This window comes from Buceros rhinoceros, unplaced genomic scaffold (assembly GCF_000710305.1).
Source record: "Buceros rhinoceros silvestris isolate BGI_N320 unplaced genomic scaffold, ASM71030v1 scaffold5439, whole genome shotgun sequence".
Lineage (NCBI taxonomy): Eukaryota > Metazoa > Chordata > Aves > Bucerotiformes > Bucerotidae > Buceros > Buceros rhinoceros.
The window spans coordinates 13647-39478 of record NW_010430815.1 but is presented as its reverse complement, the minus strand read 5'-3'; the positions used below and the strand labels follow the sequence as shown (position 1 = coordinate 39478).

General features: G+C 37.1%; 1 protein-coding gene across 1 annotated transcript; it reads right to left on the bottom strand.

Annotated features, from left to right (window-relative positions):
• Positions 1–979: 979 nt before the first annotated feature.
• On the bottom strand, positions 980–12994 carry LOC104499624 (afadin-like; the record flags this gene model as incomplete). The annotated part of the gene is made up of 7 exons (XM_010143153.1): positions 980–1147; positions 1344–1455; positions 6920–7077; positions 8026–8186; positions 9361–9524; positions 11048–11163; positions 12799–12994. Coding segments are annotated over 7 exons (1075 nt in total), but the record flags the coding sequence as incomplete, so codon positions are not given.
• Positions 12995–25832: the final 12838 nt, after the last annotated feature.

The window sequence follows — 25832 nt, the reverse complement described above, 5'->3', positions numbered from 1 at the left end:
CCCCCCCCGCCCCAAATCAAACAACATACTATTTGACTATGAATTTAACCTTTTGTTTCCATTCTGGTCAAAGTTTTCAACACCATTTTTAAATCTTGCTTCCCAAAAGGTAAACAAACAGACTCCAAATGGCAAATTACTTGTTTGGATACCTGAGTGTACCCAAATTACACTTGATAGGAGAAAGAGCTGCAAAAACCTAAATCACCTAAAATTAAAGCCCTTATCCAAATCTTTAAACATGAAGACAACAGAAATTAAGAGCAGCTTTTGTATGTTTTATCAGTTGCTGTGCTATAAACAATCAAGCCTCCTTGGATGTTCCTAGACCGTAAAATTAATTGCAAATTACAGCGCAGCCCAGAGAGCCGTAACAAGGACAAAATAAAAACCAGTCTTGCTAGTGATTTGAAGGTTCCATATAGGCTGAAAAAGTTTGGTGCTAAGTTTGATTTTAAAATCCATGTTCTTGTTTTAAAACTGTGTTTTTCATGTATGGCACTGTGAAACATATCTTATTAGGTATGCCACCGTACACCCCTCAATGCCAAACAACCCAGACTTAAAGCAGCGCTTTTGTGGTTCCCCTCCAATCACAAGATGCCATGTTACAACTATTTTACTTATATTAAGTTTTAAATGCCAAAATTCAAAGGTACTTGAATTTTACATAATTTTTTGGTTTCAAAACACTTACAACTTCATATTTGAAACCATCTTAATAGAGACAAAGTTTTAACCATTTCTCCCCCCTTTTTTTGCTATAAACATTTGCTACTAAAATTTCGATATTATAATGCTGCACAGCTCTACCTCTAAAAAGCTCCGATTCAGAAACCTAAATCAGAAAAACAACTGATGTGGCATTCACGCACACTGCCAACAGACTTTCTTGTGCTTATAATGGAAGTCTTATTTTTCGAAAAATCTAAATGACTATGTAATAATGTAATTTAGATCAGACAACCAGAATTCTTACCTGGGCTTAGTTCTACCAGGTATGGTAGTTTCTCAGGAGGAAGGCAAGAGCCATAGCCAGACCCGTCAACTCTTTCCTTCCCCTTTAATGGCTTTCCATCAGTTATTTTCTTGGATTTCTTTGGGATATAATCAGGAGGACGTCTTTTGAGCTGAAAGACTAGTATTCCTAAAACACAATATTATACATCCTGTGAGTCTCACTATCAGTGAATAAGCACACATCCAATGTCTATTAATTTGTAAGTGTTCTATAGGACTACTCTCAGCTTACAAAGTTCCTGACGTTTATGCAGTTATTGAAATTATCCGTGGCTTACAACACCCAAGGCACAAAAGTCTCTTATAGCTTTTTTTAAACATACCTTTATCACTAGGCCACTCCCTGAATATCTGCAGCGGACACTCATCATCATCAAGAATAGTTTCTTTAGCACCTTTATCATCAGAGTGCTGAGCACCAGGAGGCAGCATGACCTACAAAAGAACCATTATCAGTTTTCAGAGCTGTTAATGAAAAATCAGAACAGAGGATTCAGGGGTATATCTTCTGATATTTTGTTTATTTATAACGAGATAAAGCAAAAGAATTCAGTAACTTGAAATGCTTTGTTTCCCAAGACTCTCTCTCTTGCTCCTTGTGATGCTTAATTCACTCTTCTCAGAGCACCAGATATATTTAAAAAGCAAAATAAAGCAAGTTACACTTAAAGTAGACAAGACCATCTTCCAATACACAAAATTAATCCAATTTCTCAACAGCCAAGGGGAAAAAAAAATTATCTGTTAAGGTGACAGTTAATAAAGGAAACTTGATTTTATTTCTTATCTCACACACTGGAATCAGCCTTTCATTTTGCTAATGCTATTCCACTAATGAAACATGCAAGTACCATTAGAAATGGCAACACAAGCCAGCAAAGAATGTCGTGATACCTCCTGCATCCTTGCCTTAACCAGCCTTTTCCTGATCTACACAGACTAAAACCATGACTGGAACGTTTCGCACCACTGCGTCATGCTGTCCATCTTTAAGGAGGAAACAAAACCAAGTATACTTTGGAACAGGACCACTGACTGTTCGTATCTTTTACAGCTATATCTTGACAAGGTAGTGGAAGGGCGAAACCTCGGATTCATGAGTTCTGACTCTAAAGGAGACACAGACTGTGATTTCAAGCACATTTGCATTACTGCTCCCCAGAGCGACCGAGCATAAAACACAATGGCAGGCAGCATTACAGCGCCTGAGTACCTCCTAAGTTAAAGACAGATCTTTCAAAGATGAATAAGAAATTTAAATAAAATATTTCATTTCTCATTTCTGATCCTAACAATGATATTTAAAATCACAGACAGCTCTATTTTAAGCAAACTACTCAAAATTATTCCCATCTCTGAATTATGACCCAGGTAACACCTTCTGAAGTAATCCAGCTATTGGCTACTGCACTCTATTATGCTGTAGCCCTCAAGAGGCTTTCCACTCTTATTTGTTGCCTCTTCTCCACATTCATTTCAGTATTAGAACTCAGTTCTCACAGATCCACCTCAAACGTTCTTTCATCTTCTTCCAAGCAGGAAACAAGTACATTTAAGATCAAAAGTATGTAATCGACTCATTGGCCTTTCCCTAAAACATTTTGCTATGCAAAATCTGGCTAAACATAGGACTAATTAAATTATCTTTAATTAGCTTTTCAAATAGACAAGATATTATAAAATGGGAAAAACATTAAAATGCATAAGCCAAAAGGAAATAGAAACACATCTACACTCAGATCATATCTTGCCAAACCACTCTTTTCCATTTCACAACTCAGATTTTAAAATCAATTATAACTACAGTATAATTTTGATTAGCTAATTAAAGTAACACTGCATTTCAAGCCTTATTCAACAAGCAACTATTTTTAAATTCCAAAGGCATAAAGTAACTAGTTACAACACACAAGCCACATGCTACAGCATACCAAGGGCTGACCAATACTGGACTGGAGAGCATTCCAAGGAAACCCAAATGCAGTCAAGTTAGAGGACAGATGAGATATAAATACATAGATGCTACCACTTGACTCTGATATTACTTCTGCCCTGGAACTTGGATGGGAATCTGTACTTGGCATTGGGCTTAATGGCAGCACTGGTAAACTAGAAAAGTTCGAGAAGAAGGGTCACAAAGCACTAATCCTCTCATCCTTCCAGCCAGTTACTGCTCCTTCTGTCTCTTGGGAAGCGTAAGCAGGTAACTCAGACATACCTCACTAAACAAAAGTATGTGACCTAACCTGCAGAACAACCCAAAACACCACATCTGAACTGATCCAAGTCACGAGGCTTCTAATCGTGATGAAGCCATTTTAGAAAACGCCAATGTCACTCACAAAGCTGAAATCTCTATGTTTCTGAGTAACCGAAAAATATGGGAACAGGCTTATGCTACAAAAAGGTTTTGGCTCATGGGTAGAGATTTGCTTTCATTTTGAAAAACAGAAGATGCAGTTAAATACCCTTTCAGGAATTTGAATCCAGACAGACTGAGATGAGGCGCAGACACTTCCTTGATTTCAGCAACAGCATAGGAAATGAAGATGAGTAAAACCAGCTTAAGATCACAAGTCTTGGAAGCAGGTTGTCAGCTGACAACCTACAAAATCAGACGAATTCCTAACAGATAATTAGGAAGAATATACTCTGCTCCCTCACAATTGCATTCATGAGCATATACAAATTATCATAAGTCATTCCAATCTATATTTATTCATTTAAAATGCAGTGAAACATGCAGAAAATACAAGCTAAGAAATGTAAATGAAGTCCACAGCAATTTAAGACTTAACTTCCTAGGCATTTACTGGGCTAACAAGAAGATAATACTCAAATACTTAAGTCCCCTGTGGTAAGTAATAGCTATAGATCAAGTTAGCAAAAGTTTCACACAACAAAAGCCCACGGAATATATAACAGGTCTTCAATAAGCTCTTTTGTCATTTTAACATTTTTAAAATAAAACCCTCCTATCTACTGTATGTCTAATATATCTGTTTATTCAAATGAATTAGTCCACCTTTTTCCTTTCAAGTTGGGAACACAGGCTCTGTATATGCCCCTGAAAAACAAATGAACAAAAAAAGCAACCAATGGAATTTCCTAAAAAATATTTAACGTCTCATGTCTGCAATGTCTAGTTCCTAAAAAAAAAAGGCGCTCACACACAAAACCAGAACCATAAAAACTATTTGCTTGACACTACAGTAAGTTATTTATTTCTTATCCTCAAATGAAAAACAGGAGCACATTAAACCAAAAATCTAATCAAGATTTTAATTGGTTTGCTGCACGCCTCAAGACTTATGCCGTAAGTGAACACACACAGGTAGCTTAGAAGACTGTCTAATTAACCTGACAGCTTCAGAGATGTGCAGCGAACCCCATATTATCCATGGAAACTCAAACCAAACAACTGAAACAAACAAAACGTATATTGGAACAAACTTGTATTTACTTGATTACACAGAAAAGCACTTTAGAAGTGGGCATTAAAGTACAGCCCGATACACAGCAAACCAGGGTATGAAAACAAGCAACTAACTGGAAACTGTCATTTACAATAAAAGTTGTCAATGGCAAATGTTAAGAAACAGTCTTAAAATGTTCATCTTTCACCTGAAATTTCAGAAGTAAGTGAACTTTATTACGGATACTTAATGCAACCTTATAAAGGTCTTGTCATATAACTTTAAAATCCATCCTAATAGTTAAGTAAATGTTAACTGCCTAAGTCTTCTTTGAAGACACTTGTCACCCAAAAAGAAAATACCCAAAAAAGAAAACGATGAAAGACACATCAAGCTAATCTAGGATATTTTAACACTTCAAGGAAGTAAAGCAACTTCATCAAATATTTGGCAAGAAGTAGCTTTTAAATTAGGTTAAAAATACTTAACTTCATTAAAAAAGGAAGGATTATCATATTTAAAACCCAAGCACTTTATCAGCAGAGGCACCGAAAAAGGCCAAGTAGATTTCAGCCAACTACAATGACATAAAGGTGAGCAAAACAGTTAAGGTCTTCTATACTTAAAGGTATAAGAAAGATCTGCTATTAGCCAATGAAGACCATTCACTTATTTCAAATGTAAACATAAGCATACAGCTTATGTCAGTACAGAAACTCACTATATCAAAAAGATGTGTTGCTCAGAAAAGGCAAAATACTTGCCAGAAGTGCTTTCCAGAAAACTAATTTAAATCAATTTGCTTAACAGCAAACATTGCTAACCTTTCTCCAGATGAAAGCAATGTTCCTCAGAATATTTTCTACATTAAATATCCCCACACAAGATAAGAAAACAAGGGAAGGTGAGTGAGAACACCACCACCACCTCGACAGCAGTGACTTGCAATAGTTTCCATGGTAAGTGCACAATCAGTTCAATTAATTCCCTAAAATGCAAATAGTTCATAATGCAACACAATGCCCTCTAACTCTTAACTAAACAGGAAAATGCAAAACTATCTCCCAAGTTCAGTCACAGTTCAGTCTCTGCTGTAGCCCACAATTCTCTCAAGCCAGAAGAAAAACAATCGTGTCAAATCAGCAGCCTATTTAATAAGATCAATGACCATGAATCGTGAATTTAAATAATAGAACCCACAATATAAACATAATTTTCATAATTAAAACTACACATAGAAAATATTTTGCAGTCAAAACTGAAAATACATTTTTAATTTGCCATGTCACAAAAAACCCCTCTATTTCTAACAATATTACTCCCCTCTATAATAAAAACCTATGTAAAATTTTACTTTAGTAAAATTAATTTTCACAGTCAGGACCCCAATTACAGGTTAATGAAGACAAGGCTAAATTGCCTAGAACTTCATTAAAAATATATCTAGAAGTAAGACAAAACTATTCAAACAATGTGAACTAAGATTACCTCACTGTTACAAAACACTACCACCATAGGGTTTCCTTATTACTAATTAGAACAACACGTCAATTTCCAGCTAGAGGATCTAAGCACAACAAAAGCAGACCCTAAGGTTACTCAAAGATATCATAAAAAACAAATTGGAATGCAACTTCAAGACCAAAGATATATCCACATCCTTTAGAGCACCTAGAAAGTGCAGGGAGTAGCAAGTAATGTTAAGATTCCTTACTGTTTTCCAGTGGCACCTTAAGCACTGGAGAAGGGGCAGGAGAAGAGAACACAATATGATGAGACACAAAGACTTTTTTCCTCTCTTTTACCATTTTAAGGAGCAACAGACCCAAGTTTATTAGAGAAGTAATAGTCAGAAATCAAGGACCAAATGTTTTCAAGCTTCACAATTCTTTCAGAAGATGACAATGGGCAGAAGGTTTAACCTTTCATCAGTATTGTCCATGGGACTTTTTGATAGTCATACCTCTAAGAAATGGCAATTCTATACCATTCATCTACAAGTCCTAAAATAATTAAAATCTGAAATCACACAAATATTTCACTTAAACATTTAATCTTTTCTGTTGTGTAGTGGGGGTAATGAGGGTACCACTGAAAGGCATAAGGCCACAGCATGTAACATACACCTCCTATAACGAAATTTGACTTATCGCTTTGCCCTCTGAGCAGACACTCTTAGTTCAGGGGAACTAAGCACAGACAAATGTAGGCATCCACAGGATTAACTATTACTTTATGCATCTGTGAACCATAACCACACTTAGCGGTACAAAACTACAGTGCCAAATACAAAGATATGTTACTTCCATTATTAATGTTCATTTATGTAGCAATTAACAATTTAGCACAATTGGAAGATTTAGGTTTTAAAACCAAAAAACCTGACAAATCACTTCAGAAATCCTGAGGCTCTTAGACTTTACTGCAAGGAACAAAATCAAATACAAAGCACGAGAAGATTGTGACTTAGTAACTTGACTTACACGAGCTATACAGTAATCCTTGGGATTTTCCTTCTCCAGACCATATTTTTCCAGTGCTTCAACAACTGCAAAGTCTGCAGTATCCGTAGTGGACAGCAGAATTGTCTTGTATGGTATATTTGGTTTTAAACTGTCTGCATAAATTCTCAACGTCCCACCTTGGAAATAAAATTTAATAGATAATGATACCCCAGAGTAGAAAAGACAGACACGCAACCTTTTTTTTTTTTTTATATTTCTAACAGAATATAGGAACAAACCACTTCAAAAATTTAGTCAATCCACTAATACAAGAAAAGTTACATAACATCCCCTAAATACACTTGTCTCTGTCACTGGTAAAAACCTCCAGCGACGCTTTCCTAATTTCTCTAAGCCAGTCTTTTCCCCAGTGCTTCACCATGCTTAGTATTACCTGAAGTTAAAATGGAACAGTGACAACAACTGGGTGAAGAACTGACTTTTCCCATCTTGACAGCAAGTTTGTGCTGACCTTCAAGAATCTCCCCTCTCTTTAAAAAGCCTATTTAAGATTTCTCTCAGGTATTGTTTTCTACACCTCTAACTCCTCCTTCACTACTGTTCCATGGACAGAATACATCATTTTAGGTTTTATCATCACTAGCATTGCTTCATTCACTCCTTTAAGGCTGATGTTTTTATACAACCACTATTGTTGTATCCCCACCCCCAAGAATGTGAAATACTTGATCACTGATATTCACAAGATCAACCAGAACCCTTTGTGAAGATCTGAACAATCACTCCTTGTCTTCCTGTATTTGTGCTACTGATGGCATTTTTACATTTGGGTCATTCAGCTTGCTCTTAGTAAAATTACTGATGTTTATTGCAGAAGACTTTCATAATTTGGCCATCACTGAAAGCTTTGACTTGCACTCACCACAGAACACACTCCTATGGAATCTTACCTCTAGAAATCCTTCGATCGGTTACACCATAAATAAATTAGCCAATTAGTAAAAAAAAAAAAAATGCTGGAGAAAGCAAAAGTCAAGTCAAACTTACAGGAGCTGCTGGCCTTAAAAACAGTCTCTCAGTAAACGGTTTACTGTTTACAACTTAACCAGGAGAAATCGAAGTACCTGAGTCTGGTCTGCCATCAGAACTGCGAAATTCCTGCATTCTTTTCTCTAGTTTTTGCTGTCGCCGCCGTTTCATAACCACCTCGGGATTGGATATTGTGCGAGTGAAGCTGGTCTCAGGCATATCTTTGTAAACCTCAGCTGCAAGGCGAGAATTCTCACTGCCAAATTAATTTAAATAAATAGAAAAAAATTCTCATTAACAACCAGTTTAAGCATTGATGGCTGCTAGATTTCAAAGAAAAAGAAGCCTTCCACCTCTTATAAAAAAAAAAAAGAGACATTAAGGAAACTTTACACTATACCCCTAACTTTTTCCTGATTTACAATATTGCAAGTCGTTTGGAAGCAGAGCCAGCTCATGCTTGCAGCTCATGCTTTTTCTTTTCCTAATGCACTGAAATACAATTATATTTTAATTTAAAAGAAACAAAGATCCAGCTAAGTAATGGCACAGAATACTGGAATGATCATGCTGACATCTGAAGAACATAGCAATCATGAATGAAGAGCAGTACTACATAAATGAAAAACAATAACAAACTAAGAAAACAAAGAAAAAAATATAGAATTTAGCTGCTCAGCTTGATATATCAACCAGTCAACTAATTTTTTTCATGTCTGAAAATCTGTTATCAATAGATTTTCATCATTCATTTTCTTTCTGGGTATGTTAAGAATTCACCATTAATGATTTTTTTCTGGCATATTAAGCATGAAACCTACAGAATCTGGTACAGAGACAGAGTTTAAATTAATGTAGACCTTTCCCAGCCTTCTAGTTCTACATCCAGTTATCCACTCCTGACCCTAGTGTCCAGTTTTCTATACAAGGATTAACATATGCCCTAGCCTGCCTCAATGAGTAAGAGGCAGCAGATGTGGGAGCAAGAGTTGAACAACCTAGGAGACTGGCTCCCAAAATGCATGGCAGAGAAACAGACAGTCAGATGATGAGCCAAATGCAAACACCTACACATACTAATTTTTCTGGCAAAAGCAGAACAAACAAACATTGGGAGAGGAATAAACCCACTCTACAGGAAATGCTCACAATTAAACACAGTGGAGAAAGTCTGTATCCCCAAGCACGTGTCAATTTCTGTACAAGGACAAAGAAGTGGAAAAAAGCTTATTTCATGGTTTTAAAATAAAACTTTTAGCAAAATGTACATACAAAGCACAGAAACTGCCATCACATATTTTGTTTTATAATGATATTGTACCTATGACAACTGCTTACTTTTGAAAGAAACTACTTATTTAGTAGAGAGGGGGAATCCTTTAAAGTAAGACGTATGTTATATAAACTGATCAAAAGTTTAAAACACTTACATATCATCCCCATGAAGAAGCCTATCATCTTTATCTGATGCTTGTCTCAATGCTTCCTTTTCACGCCTCTTTTTTTCTTTTTTTTCTTTTTTTGAGAGAGTTCGTTTGAAATTCTGAATTACTCCCTCTTTTTCTTGTTTTTCAGGGCCATTACTCTGAGCCTTCTGAAATAAACGAGTTTAAAACAACTTACATTACTTTTACTCCAGTGAAAGGTTGGTATTGGTTTTAACTTTCCAGATAAATCTGATTAGAGACATAATATTATTAACACAAAAAAAATACTCCAGGCAACAGCAGCAATACTCCATTACACAGGGATGGAACTAATACTCTCCAGAATAACATAGAAGGCAAAAATAATTTCATATTCCAAAGCAGGTACAAACTGATTGAGCACCCTGTACTCAAGAAAATGAAGAAACAGCAGAATTTTACTTGAATAATGCCTACTATCTACTTGGCCTCAAAGACAGACTGAAAGATGGAAAACAATTCCTGCCTCTCTCTAAAAAAACCTTCACAAAACAATACTGCACTTAATCTGTTTACAAGACAACTCTGTTGGAGCATCAGGTAAGAAAAATACAATGAAGAACATTTCCTCTATGGCATATTTTTCTGAGTTGTTCTCTTCTCCTATTCCTGCTCCTTGCATACACAAGACACCTGTAATCCTAGACTCATTTGCTTTCTGTAGAGAAAATAATAAAAGATGAGAGAAAGAAGATGTAAGGGGTTTTCACCTCTATCAGGAAACGAAGAACACAGAGAAGGGAGATTGAAGTTTACTTAATTCAATGAATAGAATAGCAAGTCTGGTAGACGTAGTGCAAGACATCATTCATTTTCTCTCCCCATCCCTAACTAAATCTCTAACCCATCCATCTAAATGGATGTATCCTGTAGTCAAAAGCATAATGTAAGAAAAGTTCATGTACCAAAGCACCTTTAAAATTAACACGTTCTAATTCCAAGAGCAAAAGAAATTTAGTGCCCAAGATGAAAAATTTGTCTGAAGATAGCCCACACTAAACAGCATGTTTTCCAGATGTTATAAGCATCTAAGGTAAATATAATATATATAATTATATGACTTCAGGAGCCAAAGTCTGATCTAATTTAATGTCTAAACGATGTAGGTATATATACATATATATAAGAGCTTTTGTATGGCTGATGTTTGCATGTCCTTCATTTGCATTAGGAAGGAAAAAAAAAAAAAAACTCCCCAAAAGGAAACAGTCTCCAACCAATTTTGTTAAGAAACAGAATACAACCTAGGGAGGTAACAACTTTTGGTTCTTTAACCCCCTCTGGCATCCCCTTTTAAAGGCTCTGCAAAAGGTAGGATTACCACCTACATGTTTGGCATCGTACACTATTTGAGGAAATTTTTAATTCATCATGTTGGAACAAAGCAAGCTCTAAGTTCTCCAGGCATTACATGCTCCAGTACTAGACAGCTACACAGATCAAAGCATCACAAGCCATCTGAAAGATCACAAAAACGCAGTGATGAGAAGACGCGTTTTAAGTATTTAAAAAGACTTGCTCCAGATACCAAAGGTCATCATCATCAGTTCTTTTCAAAAATTAGGAAAATAGAAATTATGTACTGCAATATAAGCAAGTCCGACACATTTCATAACCGCCGTTACCACTAGCATACTATTTAAAGCCTCACCTTTGGAGGAAGCATATCATTTTCATTCTTGAGAACAAATCTTCCCTCTCGATCATCTTTGTTCCAGTTTAATTGTACAACAAGAGGCTTCTCATCTACATCTAATCTTCTTTCTTCTTCAGAAAAATGAAAAGTAGTAACAGTTACTTGGCAATTCAAAAGCAAAGACATTGAGAAAGAAGTTATGCTCTTAAAGAAAAAAGTTTGCTGAACAGCACACACCAATTGATATTTCCCTGTTAAGTATAGGAACAGAAAGCCTGGGGAGGTAGAAAACTATGTCCCCTTTCCAGCAACCAGCTCTATTTACATAAGCTAAAGGTCCACATAAAGTAGTCTTGCAACCCTCCTTTCTCAGAAGCAGGGATGTTCCCGAGTCTGGGAACACAAGATTATCACTTAGAAAAGTTACATCTACAGTTACAATGTTTCAAACTTTTAACTTCATGAGACTGCCAAATAGTCATTTTCCTTATTTTAAATTTAACCAGTCTGATTGTGGCCCAAGAACCACTATTCTGGAATGACTGCACAAAAATAAACCAGCTTACAAAATAAATTGGAGAAAAAAAAAGGTTATACACATATACTAGACAAAATTTCATTTAGTCTATTACATCTATTTTAAGTATATTTAAAAAAAAATCTCAGAAAGTGGTTAAAAATTAAACAAGTTTTGTTATTTGATCTCCCTTCTAGGAGACAGTACATATGCATAACAAGACAATTATGTCTTTGCAGGTATGTTTTATTTAATGAGAAACTCCTACTGAAGGAGGAGCCTCCCTTATGAGCCACATTAAACATCAGGACCTTCCACTGCAAAAGGAACCATTTGATTTTGACTACAAGTACAGCGCTAACAGATTTTTAAAGAAACTTAGAGCAGAAAAAACACACTATTCATTCATACATATTTCATATGTATGTATTCAAAACATGCTATTCATTGCTTAAATTAGTGATGACACCTGCAATTTTCCCGAACCCCATACAATTCACATCATCCATAGGGCATGAAAAGTGACACTTAACCTAATAAATTTCCATTCTCTCTCTCAAATTAAGTCTTTCAAAAGTAAATTTCAGGTAGTAAACCACTTGTGTAAGCTTTCAAAGTACAAAAAAGAAAAAAGAAAAAGCACAACAAAAATGTAGTTTCTCCTGCTCCTGTCTCCACCACCACCACACACACACACCACCTTCCAACCTGAAGCTTTCTGCTGGGGTGGGGAGAAACAAACACTAGCAGCATCAAAAGGCTATCTAGGTACCTAAGTTCTTCACGGATTACCAGAAACACAGTGGTTGCAAACAGCACTACATTGAACTTCCCCCAATTTAGCAGTAAAGAACATCCATTATAAGGTTACCTAGCAGAGGCCCACATCAAAGAGCTGAGCACATACTCTTAAGCGCTCCAATTTATCACCCTGTTCTCTCATTATAAATTTAGTCATTACCTACTAGTCCCAAAAATAGCAACTCTCACAAATGTCAACAAATTAACAGGATGTTACGTACAGCATTTAATAAACCATAATCAAAATTTAATAAACTGCAGGTCTGATAGATCTATTTATGTTTTGAAATACCACTCCCCCACATAACAATTAGTAGCAATGTACTTAGGAACAAAACCCACAAGTCATATGTGGTTCAGAAGATGGGGGCAACCTAATGATATTTTGCTTGGGGGTGGATAGGAAGATGATGTGGATGCAGGAGAGACTTTGTGAATAAAAACTAACCTCCACTGACATGCACCTCATAGAGAGAGTATTTAGGGGAAGACAACATTCGCATATCTGGTCGAAACTTCTCTGCAAGAGTTTCTATCACATCTTGAGTTGTGGCAGTACTAGACACACGGATACATTTTGTTGCAAAATTTCCAGCTGCTTTGTCTTGAAAGTAGAATCTCATTACTCCATGAAACTCAAGATCCTGTAAAAAAATAAAAATACAAATCTGAGTGCTGACCGACAGTTACAAGGTTCAGAGTTCTTCTGTTATTTATTAGTTACCAATATATTGTGAAAATAAGACATTCAAACATCACACTGGTTTTGCAAATTTTGAGGATAGTAGAATTTACTAACTAGGACACCATAAACTTGAAAAAACAGGCATATTCTGTAAAATAAATTAAGTACTCTATATTACTGAAAATATTTAAAACTTACTGCTATCGTCAGGTTTACCTGAAGAATTAATAAGATGGTTTTTCTTAAACCCTGAAACACATCTTGAGACTGGTGTCACTGTACTTTGCTACCCAGAGCAGACAGACCCCTGTATACCATATCTGTAAGAGTGCAGGCTGAATAAGCTTGAGGAACAGCTATATGTCTTTAAGAGAACAGCTTTCTGACACAGCAGTCTGAAGCATTCTCTCTTCTCTCCTCTTCCCCCACTTCATGCACTCCTCTCTTATGTGGGCATTTTTTTATCCCAGAAACAGCCTGTTCAGGAAACTAAATCATTTGATTGTTTTATTTTATATTTTCAGAAAGGTTAGTCTTTGGTACAGCCCTCTAAACACTCTGGGAGGGAAGGCAAGCTCCAGTACCAACACATGGTGAAAGGAAGAGAACAAAGGGACTGCAACTGTTAACCAGGTAGCTGCACCACAGCTGCAACATCCGTCAGTTTAAACTATTGTAAATCCACATGCTCAAATATTTTCTTTAGCCATCAGAGCCCTGCCCACCGAACTGCAGGATGATAGTGGCTCATGCAGCTCTGCTACTCATCTGAATATTGACTCCAAATTCAAATTTTAGTTCCCTAGCAGCACTGATGGGGCTCTGCATTCAGGGGCAATCAAGAAGATTCAAGTGCCCTGGTTGACAGTGGCAGGTTTACTCTACAGTTTAATAATCATTGCTTCTGTCTTTGCTTTCCAGAGGCTTTGAAACTGATATATCCTCAGGTATTGAGTGTAGTGGTAGATCTCATGCTAAGCAAAGCCCTTCCTGGTACTACATCTGATCACACAAAACACATCACAACATTTCCTTCAACGGCAAAGAATCCAAGATATTTATTGAAGATGCTCTATCATTCAGAAGACCTCCACAAACAAAGTAAAAAAACCAAAAAAAAAGTGTAATAACCCACACTAAGACATACATCTCAGTCACCTAGATATACACACAAGCACTGCACCTCCCAGGGCACTCCCAAGCCTGTGCCAATACACCAGGGTCAAATGCAAATGCACCATGGACCTAGACTCTGTTATCTTAATTTATAGAAGTAATCTTCCAGAATCTAAATTGATGTTCCCACAGAACTATCCATTGTAATCCCAAGCTAGTGTTCCTTCTGGCAAAGAGTTAGAGGTTCCACAAGCCTCATCTTAATTTCCACCTCCTCATCCACTCCGGACTTAACTGTAACTATTCAAAGGTGGGTCTCAATTATTCTACCCTGAATATTATTGTAGCAGCTACTACTCACTTCTGAAAAGCATCCTATCTACCTAATTTATTGTTCCTAATTATCTACCTCTAATTATTAATTATCCATGTGAGGACTTACCCCTCTCATGCAGAGGGCTACCAAACGACTTCTGGAAATCCTACCTACCATAGCAAATTGGAACTTCCTTACACGTATTCTTGCTATTTCCTTCCGTGAGCTTCAAAAGGGCACAATTTCTTTTCACAAAGCTCTGTTGACCTTTCCACAATCTATCAGATGTCCATGAATTCTGTATGTTACTGCAGTTTCTAATGAGCACAGCCAACATCTCGGGTAAACCTCCTTTCAATATCAGCCTCATAGAGAACTCATACCCAGTGACCTAAAAGTGTCTAGCTAAAGGAGTTATTACATATCACTTAGTAAAATTACTTAATCCCTCACTTTCTATAGAGTTATTGGATGAACATCATCCACTTCTAGCAACTTGCTTTTGTGTTGCCCATCTGTTCTCTAAAACTCTTAACAAATGCTGATTTGAGAGCGTTCCTCTGATGAGTTACCCGTAAAAGGTTCTTGGCAGGGTAACCTTTCCAATATTTTCAACAAAGAACACATATGTAAAGCAAAGGTTTTTTGCTATTGTGTTACCTTTTAAAAGTTTCTTTTATACAGTGATCATCCCGCGGCCCTATGGCTTGTGATATTTGCTACTGCTTGTGCTGAAAGGCCGTTATTTTAAAAGATTTTTCAAAACTTATTACTCAAATTCTTTTGTTCTATCTTACGCTTTAATAGTCTACTTGCCCGATTTTATACAGTTTTCCTCATTTGGATACTACTTCAGCTTTCTAATAACTACTCTGCCTAATGTTCAGCCATGCCAGCTTCCTTTCACACCTCCCTTGATAGCTGGCATGCTTTTGGTCTCTACCTTCAGCATGGCGTCGTTAATTCTCAGCAGATGGTAAATACTTGGCTGCTAGTTGCCTATTTTAGCTTTAACAAGCTTCCCTAGTGTAGCCATGCTGTATTTCCAATCTGGTTGGAAAATTCTGTAGTTCTTGCAAGAAAAATGCATCTAAGCATGATATGATCTTTAGTATTGAGTATGAGAGTGCATTCTTAAGGGTAACATTTTGAGCCACTTCCCACACTCTTTGGCAGCAATTTAAATGGTTGCCTTTTCTGTAAATACTCCTTAACCACGACACTTCACAAAACAGCCACGTCTCTTTTTATAACCAACTTCAGGTTCTGATCCACTTTTTCGATGGTTGCAAAAGACGACGACAAATGAGCTTTCTGCAGAAGTGTCATGAAGCATGATCATATCCCATCTCAAGGTACTGCTGAAGCAAAACTTGAGAGAAAATGAGCACACTACAAATCTCTTTTTTCAGGTATTACATATTGTGTGAGTTCCTATACACAGGTAAGGTTCCAGTGGATTTTTTAAATTTATTTTTGGTTTTCAAAAAGTTTTGTTTCACTGAGGACACATTCCACTGTTCACTAGCCATGCTTTTACTCTTATAGATATTTAATTCTCTATAACAACACAGCAGAGACTCCAGAGTAAGGGACTGCCACACAGATCCATTCAAGAAGCTCTCTAGCCAACCATGGGTTTATTATTTGAAGTTTAATTGCTAAAACTTATTTCTACCTCCAGACACTCACAACTCAGAAAGGTGGCAAAACTGCATTCTGAATACTCAAGATACGATGTTAGTAAAAGGCAAGTTTTGTTTTCCTTTCAGAAAAGAAGTAACGTGTTCTTCTGAAGAACTGTCATTTGAGTTTTGTTTCATTGCTTTGACAATCTGAATATGAAAATGACTGAATCCATTGACCCCTGACCGTCCATTTTGCCCCATCCTCTTCTATGGCAGCTTCCTGACCAGAAAGCCACCACGCTCCACCCCCCACTCAATTTTCCGAAGTTTTCCATTAAAAAAAAAAAAGACAGACTGCACAACTGCATCACAGTGCTCTATCACTTCCTAATATAAAGCTCTAGTTAGTTTAAAGTTTCATTTCCACTATATTCCAAACTGTTCCATTGGATATTGCTAGAATATTACAGTATTTAAATAAAAGTGTTTGGTGATACGGAAGTAATTGCTTTCACATTTTAAAAAAATTAAGAAAGTAGGAGACTACAAAAAGAAAAAAACCCACCCCCCCTCTAGTCTTTATTATCATCATCATCATTATTATTATTTATCACGTGTGTGTGTGTATGCACACACATAGTTCAAGACATTTAACTTTCTGGTCACATGCTTAGCAGATCAATAACACACAGCCAGTAATGCCACCACTCACATTAAAACAAGAAGACATACACCACACTTAAATTTCCACTCTCCACTCTAACTCTGCATTAAAGCATTTATTTTTCAGAGGTACACTTCATCCTCAAACTTACTCACTTCTGAACTTCTCTGTCAAGACTGCCAGGTAGGTTCACTGCAGGTTTTAAGATTAACTTGTGTCAAGGGAAGAAGCTAAAGAATACAATTCACTAGTCCTAAACCAAATAGATACACAAATATCTGTTACTGTCTAAAATATACTTGTAAGTGCAGAGATCTCCTTAAAACGCTCACAAATCTCTTAAAACCATCCTTCTGTAAAGATAAGAACCACCATTTATAAATTGCCAAAAAGAAGTTAAAATGTTTTCTGAATTTCAAAAATTACTAATTACATAAGTGCATGACTGCTCTTTTAAGTTCCTCTTGGGAGTTCATATGCATCACAAGCAATTTTAGCTTTCTCATCTAATTGCATTTTAGATATTTTATGCATCTGCTGTGCAAGTCCATGGACCCTTATGTAGGAATGTGAAAATACAGCACAGAGTCAAGAAGTAATATGGAAAACAAGTAGAAAGAGATAAAAAGACTGCTGTAAGTGAGGTTTGGGAAAAGTCCACAACGTGACACAACAGTTTGTAGCAGGGAAACCTGGACTTCCTGAGGAATCAGAAAGCCTTCTGCAAAGAAAGCAGCAATATCCAGGAGCAGTAATCCACAGCCGTATTCACGTGAGAAAGGAAACCCCTCCATTAAAGTGTCCAAAGCAGTAAAAAGAGAGTGTTATCCCAATATGTAGGACACAGCAATGAATGAGAAGATCACTGTTCCCACAAGCCAAGCAAAGAATACTCTGATTTTTAAACTACTGTCCCACTCATATCAAATCACGAAGCAATACGCACTTCAATACTTACACGTATTACACACTACCCATTTTGCAAACTATTCAATCTCTTGAGCAGTAGAGAATACACAAGTTTCCCTTCAGAAATCCTCATCTAAAACCCCTCCAAGAACTTATCTTTGATCTCTTTGAGCTGCATTGATAACACCATCTTGTACGCAGCATTCTGCATGACTGCATTTAGAAAATACCAAAAAGCAGCGTTAAGAACATCACATCTTTCTTCCTGCCCCATTCAATTTCTGTGGGCAAAAATCTACAGAGGACAACTCCTAACTAAGCTGTAATTATTACTCAGGTACGTGTTCTTGTTGCTCAGGAGTGTTGCTAATAGAATATAAATCACAATAAAACCAATCCACAGTGTAACAATTAGAATTAAAGCAAATACAAATTCAAACGAATTCAGGTCACAACATTGATATAACAGGTCGGCCTAACAATAGTGTTACCGCTGCAGTATATTCTGAATTTCTGAAACATTCATGTAATGCCTTGGTACCCGACCTGTTGCCGTTCTACAGAGTAAAACGGAATTGCTTTCCTTGCCTCTCCAAAAGCCATAAATATGCAACAGATCTGTACAATTCTAATGAATATATTAATATTTTTAAAAAGAATTCCTACAAGACTTAAAAACCCAAGCATATTAAATCACTAAGGGAGTAAGCACTGAAATTACATGAGGGGCAGGTTTCCAGCATACATTCCCATCTGTGAATTCTCGACTTAAAACTAAAGGATAGATGATATTTTCATACACAGACCCTACAGCCAACTTCTAAAAAAGAATTCCAAAGAGTCATAAAAAAAACCCTGTTAACTGTTATAAACTGTTTTCCATGTAATGAGGAAAAGCAATGTTCTTCCTAAGCTACAGTTTTTCAGGCATCTTCAAAAAGTGCAGCTTCAAGATTTATGATAGAATACCTTACGTGGTTCCAAGAGAAGAGAGGAACAGAGGAACAAACAGCTCCTATAAAAGTCATTTTCATCAGCTTTATTTCCTCTTCCAAACCTTTGACGCCTGGATCAACAATGACTTTCCACTACAGAATGACTCTGCCACAACAGTTTACATGCGCTGTAACAGTCACAGGAGCAGGACCAAAAGCTCAGCTTTGTCAGAGAGAATTATCAATAACCCACAATACCAGGAGCATGATTAAATTAAACCCCCTCTATTTTCCTGAGGAAAACTACATGTTAGGAACCAGCCCTGCTACAACATGAAAGAAAGCCTCAAGATCAAAAAATGAGATCAAACATTTTCATAATATAAATGTAACACAATGAAGTCAATGACAAATGCTACACAAATAAAATCTCAAACTAAGCCCAAAATTCAAATCTATAAATACGACTAACCATATACACTAAAGAATTATTTATTTTCATAAATGCAGCTTGACTGCCCACGTGAACCTTGAAATACCACCAATGTGAATATTCTACTGTACACTTTATATGCATTCTCCCTACTTCCCATTACCTACTGGCCTGTAGAGCAAGACTGATTAATAACTCTTGGGATTAAACAAGCATTACCGCAATCTTGAATATTTTCCTGTTGAGTTACAACCTCACTGTTCAAAAGATTAAACTTCAGAAGAGACCCATCTACACAAGGTAGATGAACTGGAAATATTCCCACCTACTTAAAAAAAAAAAAAAAAAAAAAAAAAAAAAAAAAAAAAAAAAAAAAAAAAAAAAAAAAAAAAAAAAACCAAAAAACCAAAAACCACCCAAAAGTTGTTTTCAGAGTTGTATTTTGCCAAAGCCACCAGACTCAATATGCAGCCATCAACTATGCTTCATGCTGGAAACACTTGAGTCTTCATAACCTTATACAAAAAACATTGTTCTGCAAGCAACATGAAGTGTCTTCAAGCATGATTTATGACTCCAGAATCGGCTACAACTAAAAATAAATCAAAATCTGCCAAGGTTGCTCCCCAAAAGCATTAGAGGCTTAACCTTCTATCTCTAATTTTCAAACCTGCAGTAAATGGTTGGAAAAACCTTAACAGCATTTGCAATACACAGCAACTGTCTGCCACCTGCAGGATATTTTTTGCTAAGCTGCAGTGGATGCATCATTTAACCTTTCACAATTAACCAGAGAAAATATAGATTTTTATTGCAAATTAAAAACCTGCAACAGTTAACTGGAAATCAAAAATATTTTCAGCAATGAGCACTACCATCAGTTCTGTAACTATTTAATCATTCTTTAAACTAGACTGCTTACATTAAAATGCAACAAATAAAGCTACAGGAGATTGAATCATGCCCCCCAATTAATTTAGACCCCCATATTAATGTTAACAGAACAGCTATTCAGTCACTTACAATACCACAACACTGAGGATGTGGTAGTTACCATCAATAGATACTCTGAAAATATGTCCTGAAAAAGTTTAAAAAAAATTTTGGAAATTGTTTGAAGGAGGTGACATGACAGAAAAAAGGGAAAAGTAATTGACACGCATTTGGTCTATCAAAATGTCCTGAAACAACAGGAAACAAATGTCCTCTCTAACAACAAAACAGAGATACAGCCACAGTACAGTCATATTTGAAACCAAATAAAAAGCCAGTCAAAACCAAACCGAAACATACTTTGAATTAATCACGACATACCTAAAAGCAAGAGCAAAAGTAACAAATAGTGATGGCCCTCAAGAATGTATCACTTACCTTTCTACTATTTACAAAGAACCAAATGCTTATTAACAACTCCAGAAAACTTGGAGAAGAAAAATTACAAGTACAGACAATCCACTACAGGTTCTTTCATATATGTCTTTTAAAAAGACCTATTTGATCTGAATTCTTTGTATTATTTGTGTTAAAGACTGCTCCTTTTAAATAGTCTGATTCGGAGGAAGACCACCACATTATTACATCTACCTCAGATCAAAACACAACAGGAAAACCGTAAGGGGGAGAATGAAAGTTCAGGCACTGTAAGTCTGATTTTTCATTGGCATTGCTATTTGCCAACCACCTGCAGAGCTGCAACCGCTGTATTAAAGTATCTTCCAGCATCAATCAGGCCACAAAAAAAGCCTGCTCTTACTCAGTTTAACATTAAAAGTGTAGGCACACAGTCACTTCAAAGCCACAGAAACTCTAGCTGCTGCAGAAAGCCCTTCCTCATACCAAGACACTTACTTGCACCTCCTCCCTTATGCCAGGCACCATCATCCTGTAGCTGCACAGCTACATGAATCAGGTTAACTAACTCGGAAGGTATTTTTTACCCTGCTCCACTCACTGTGGAGGAAGCTGTCAGAGTTAGCAGTTGGATGAAACTGTCCTTCTGCTGGCACCTTCTGTTAACGTGAAGGAACCATGAAACAGCAACCTCTGCCAAGCTAGACAGTTTATTGCCTCTTATGCACTAGCATCAGCACATGCAAGACCCTCCACAGAGATTTTATAGCATTATAAGCCATCAGGTACGTTTTGTTGTTGTTGTTTCAGTCTATGCTGGCTTGGCATGCCACGAAGTCTTTCCACAGCTCAGGCCAGCACCAGATCAAAGAAAGGAGGAGAAATGTAGCAGCCAGCAGCTCATCTATACAATCTAATACGATTGCTCTCACTCTCACACCTGCTCAGCAGCACATCCGGTTGACTTGACAGCACCCAGAAAACACTTTACTGTGTTTCTGTTTTCTCATGCAGTGTTTATACATTTCCAAAGGAGCAGTTAAGAGTGCAACAGCACAGGAATAAGCTATTTCTACACATAGTGACAAACCCGCTTTCAAAGTGGAATTTTAAAGCTAGAGGCAAGCAGGTGTTCAAAGGTACATTTTGAATGTTGCATGTAAAAAAGTGAAGATCTGAATGAGCATTTTTCAAGAGAAAAGTAATCCTAGCTCCTCTATACAGGGGCATCACCACCAAATTTCTCTTGAGGACGCTGACACTGATAGTGTGGAACTGTGTCCTAGCAGAGCCTAACAGTCCTGATGATCTAAGTGGAAATTGTAGCCTGCTGCAGGAACACAAATTTCTCAAATATTTTAAAAGACTCATTCCACGAATACATGACATATAGAAAAATAAACAAAGCCATAAACTGAAGTTTAGACTAATGTAGTCTTAGGGGCATTTCCATAACAGGCATACTGCAAGAGTTGTTGGGTACTGGACTTAATTTTCCTACAACTTAAAGAGATCAAATTCTTTCCTCTTTAACAAAACTTTAGCAGAGAAATCTATTAGAAATAATCTTAAATCCATAATAAATGACAGTAAAACTAGTTTTCAAATTAATCAGAGAAGCTAAACTGAAAAGATAATTTTCACTCATGAAGCAACAGGCATCTCTAACAGGAAAGCCGATCTACTTATGACAGAAAGCTGCATTAATGAAACAAGCATTTCCAGCAGCAAACTCATGAAGCCTAGTTTCTTATGGCTGTCCCTTCCAAAACTTATTATAGTTTTATTGCAAGTGGTACAAATAAAATTATTCCCAATGTTCCCCTCCTATGTGGATTCTCTAGTGTTCAGCCTCTCTCTTCACAGTGGAAACTAAATCTGATGTCCTGCCTCTGTCTGAGCAACTACTGCGGGAACTTCACATTCCTGACACAGGCTGAAGGTTCAATCTAATAACAAAAAGATCAATAAAAAACCAATTCGACAAGCTGGTACCCACCAATAGGCTGATGCCAATCAGTACAAACAGCAGCTCAGAAACAACCTTCACTTCAACCACAGGACATTCACCTTCAGAAGTATTATTTTTTATTTGCTCTCAGTATAACCTGTATACTGGAATTATAGGAAATAAACTCTCACTGCATGACAAAAAAAAAGTAATAACAATAATCCTTTAAAGAAACAGCTGTAACCAGCACTGCATTTTCACTGTTTTAGTATTAGGCTTTAGTATGATGCAACACGGTATCGAAAGAAACCATAAAAATCGAGTCATTTTTACGTAATACAACCAGGATTCAGATAGTACTTTTTTCTTCTGCTGGCACAGAAGAAAGACTGACCCAACTTCTCTGCAATGATAAACTTGTGTTACATTAGTTTCTCACTCCCGTGGGATAAACTGGAATCTGCCTCATAGAGGGTTAAGACATCCAGCTACACTGACTGAACTAGAAAAACACGGGTGCTATCTGATACCCAGCATGCAAGCACTCTGGCAACCGGGCTAATTAGTCAGGAGCTTAAAGCAGAAATGCTAACAAGCACCTGATTCTCCAGCAGTAGACAAACTGCAGCAGGGAATCTACTTGGAGGGGGGGGGGAAAAAAAAAAACACCACCCTAAAAACAAACAGAAAACTCAAAAACCCACACAACACCAAAACACACTTAGACCTTACCTTAGTCCAAAATCTATTCTTGACTGAACCCAAATGTCCCACTCTATCCTCTGAGATAGGGTGGACCCACCCACTTTAAAAGCATTTTTAAAAGGATCAAAGTATTTACTTCCTTTCTGGGAGACCTTAGGTTAGCTATGGATATGAAGAATTATACAGCCAAACAAACCTTAGAGGACGCTATCTGGCGCAATGCAAAATAGGGAGGCCTCAGAGGGATTATTGTGCATACAAAGTTGGGACAAAAGGGGTTCCAAACGCAAAAAACCCGCTCAATCTGTGTTCTCTTGTTTACAGTACTGTTAAGAGCTCACTGCCAAATTGACATTGTTAAAGGTTTTACAGCAGGTCAAGACCTTGCCAAAAAGCAATGTGATAGCACAGGAATTGCACCGGAGTCTTGCCAGCTTCATTAACCTTATTACCCGTTTTACTACCTCAAGAGACACTAATGTGCAACAGTTAAATTTGTTCCAGTTGTACAATTATTGTTGCACTGTCTTGGAATTCTGTCTACAACCATTAAATTCCTACTTTTCAGATTATATTGATTAAAAGCCAACATTTGACTGGACTTCAAAAAGTTGTTTTCCAAGAAAACTAGGTTAGTCAAGCAGGTCTGAAGGAACAATACCATTTCAAAACATAGCCTAAACCACAGTTTTGCTGTAATGAATACTATGGAAATAGTGGAAAGGACCTCTTTGAGTTACTATTTTTCCTCTCCATCTGAAATACTTATCTTCCCTTTTCCTTTTTAAGAACAAAACAACCATACTTCAGGCTATACAGTCATCAACATTTAATATTAGTTCTGCCAAAAAAAAACACCCCACAACAAATCCACAATCTGCACTGTTGAATGAAATATAGTGAGATGAGCTGTGTCATAGCCAAGATGCACAACCACAGCGTTTGTAGGCAGCTTCCTCTTTAGCACACACACAAAAAGCAAGAACATCCTTCTAGTTACTTCTACCATACGACCAGAAAAAAAAAATTTCATTACAGATACAAAACAGGTAGCCAAATTTATACATGAAAATGTCACTAAGTTTTAGATATTATTAGAAGCATTAATTGTAACCTTTTTGAACAATTAAAAGAAATACTGGGTCCACATTGCAACTTCAAAGTAGGAGAGTGTGTCAAAAAAAGTGTTTGGCTGTTTTTTTTTAAATTCTGTCACTCAAAAAAAACCTCCAGGAATTATTATTTTGAATGACTTGTTTATTTTTTAATTTAAAGGAATTGTGTCATTTCTTAAAACTTATGAACCAGCTGGTTGATGTCACTAGTTATCTTAATATAGGTTGGCAGGACTATACCAAGGGCACAGATAGCTTGGGAAGAAAAAAATAAAATCTTTACGGTAGTTGTAATACTTTGGTAAAATTCATCTGTTGATAGCCTTCTCTCTGCAAATCCTACTTAATCCTGTTGTATAATCTTTGGCAATAATTTCATCAAGCGCTGCACTTGGTGAATGACATTCAGCTTCAGTTAGTTGCATTTAAAAACAACTGCTGACAAGTTAAAAAAGGGCTTTCTCTGCAGTAACACCATCTACAGTATCTTCAGACTGATAGTGAGCTTGCCCTCACTCTTTTGTGAGGCCTTCTTTTGACTATTCTCATACTACAAACAGATTCCTCCTTTCTAACACAAAAACCAGGTCAAAGTAATCCTAAACATATAAACCTGTTTCTCACTAAGGTACTCACACAACCAAAATATTGGTTTGGTTCTGATTTTATTCCCTGACTACTCTATTTACTTCAGATTTGAAACAGAAGATACCACGTAGCTATCAACATAACAATAGCCTTGAATCTCTTTCGGGTACCCCATTGTCGTTGGGAAAGAGCTTGCGTGCCCTTGTGAGGTTGAGAGCTCTGCTGGTGGTGGCATGTGCCTCCGGTGGGGTCTCCCAAGCCAGACAGGTCTCAACTGAAGGGTCAGACAAAGTGTGTCCACAGGCAGGATGGGCTCACTAGCCTTCGGGCAACCATCCTAGGAGAAGGACAACTCTAACCCAAACCCGGGCAGATGGAGCTCGTTTAGCTTTGTAAGGCATCCATCGTCTAAGAGAAGGATACTCTAACCAAACCTACGACCTGAGGACTTTGCTGTCACCGTCCAAGCTCTCTAGGCCTTGGCAGATGAACCTCAGGTGTAAAGGGTGGAGCCAGTTCCGCGCACACTGCGCCTCACCTAAAAAATCCACTGCACAGGCCCAAAGGGTGCACTCACGTTTGCAAAGCCCTGTAGTGCCATAAGCGTGCTTGCAGTATGTGGGAGAAACCCTTCCCAAATCTTCACCATGATGACGATGATGACCCTTGAACGCTTTGCACTTGAGCTGACACCCTTCTTTTCATGAAAAAGCATTTTACCTTCCAATTACCAACTAGTTTCCTCTTCTCCTAGGGAGTTCCACAATTGCTCCTATCTACAAGCGTCTACGTTGCCAGACTGGAAGCAAGTTCATTGGCTGAAAGGTCTTGCTCTGTAAACAAGTTCATTTAGAGGAAAAGCTCTATGCCTGGATGCTTTCTTCTTTTACATATCCTCCATGTTAATATTATTGAACAGAACATGGATGTACTATTCACTTACACCTAGAAATAAACATCCCGAAAGTCCCTAATTGCTGATGACTGGAAGGTTATATCAGGAGAAAAATTACTTCATGTGACCTGTGTGTCCATGGCAGCGAGGGAAAGTATGACATTAAGCTAATCCAAAGGCACTAGCAGTTAC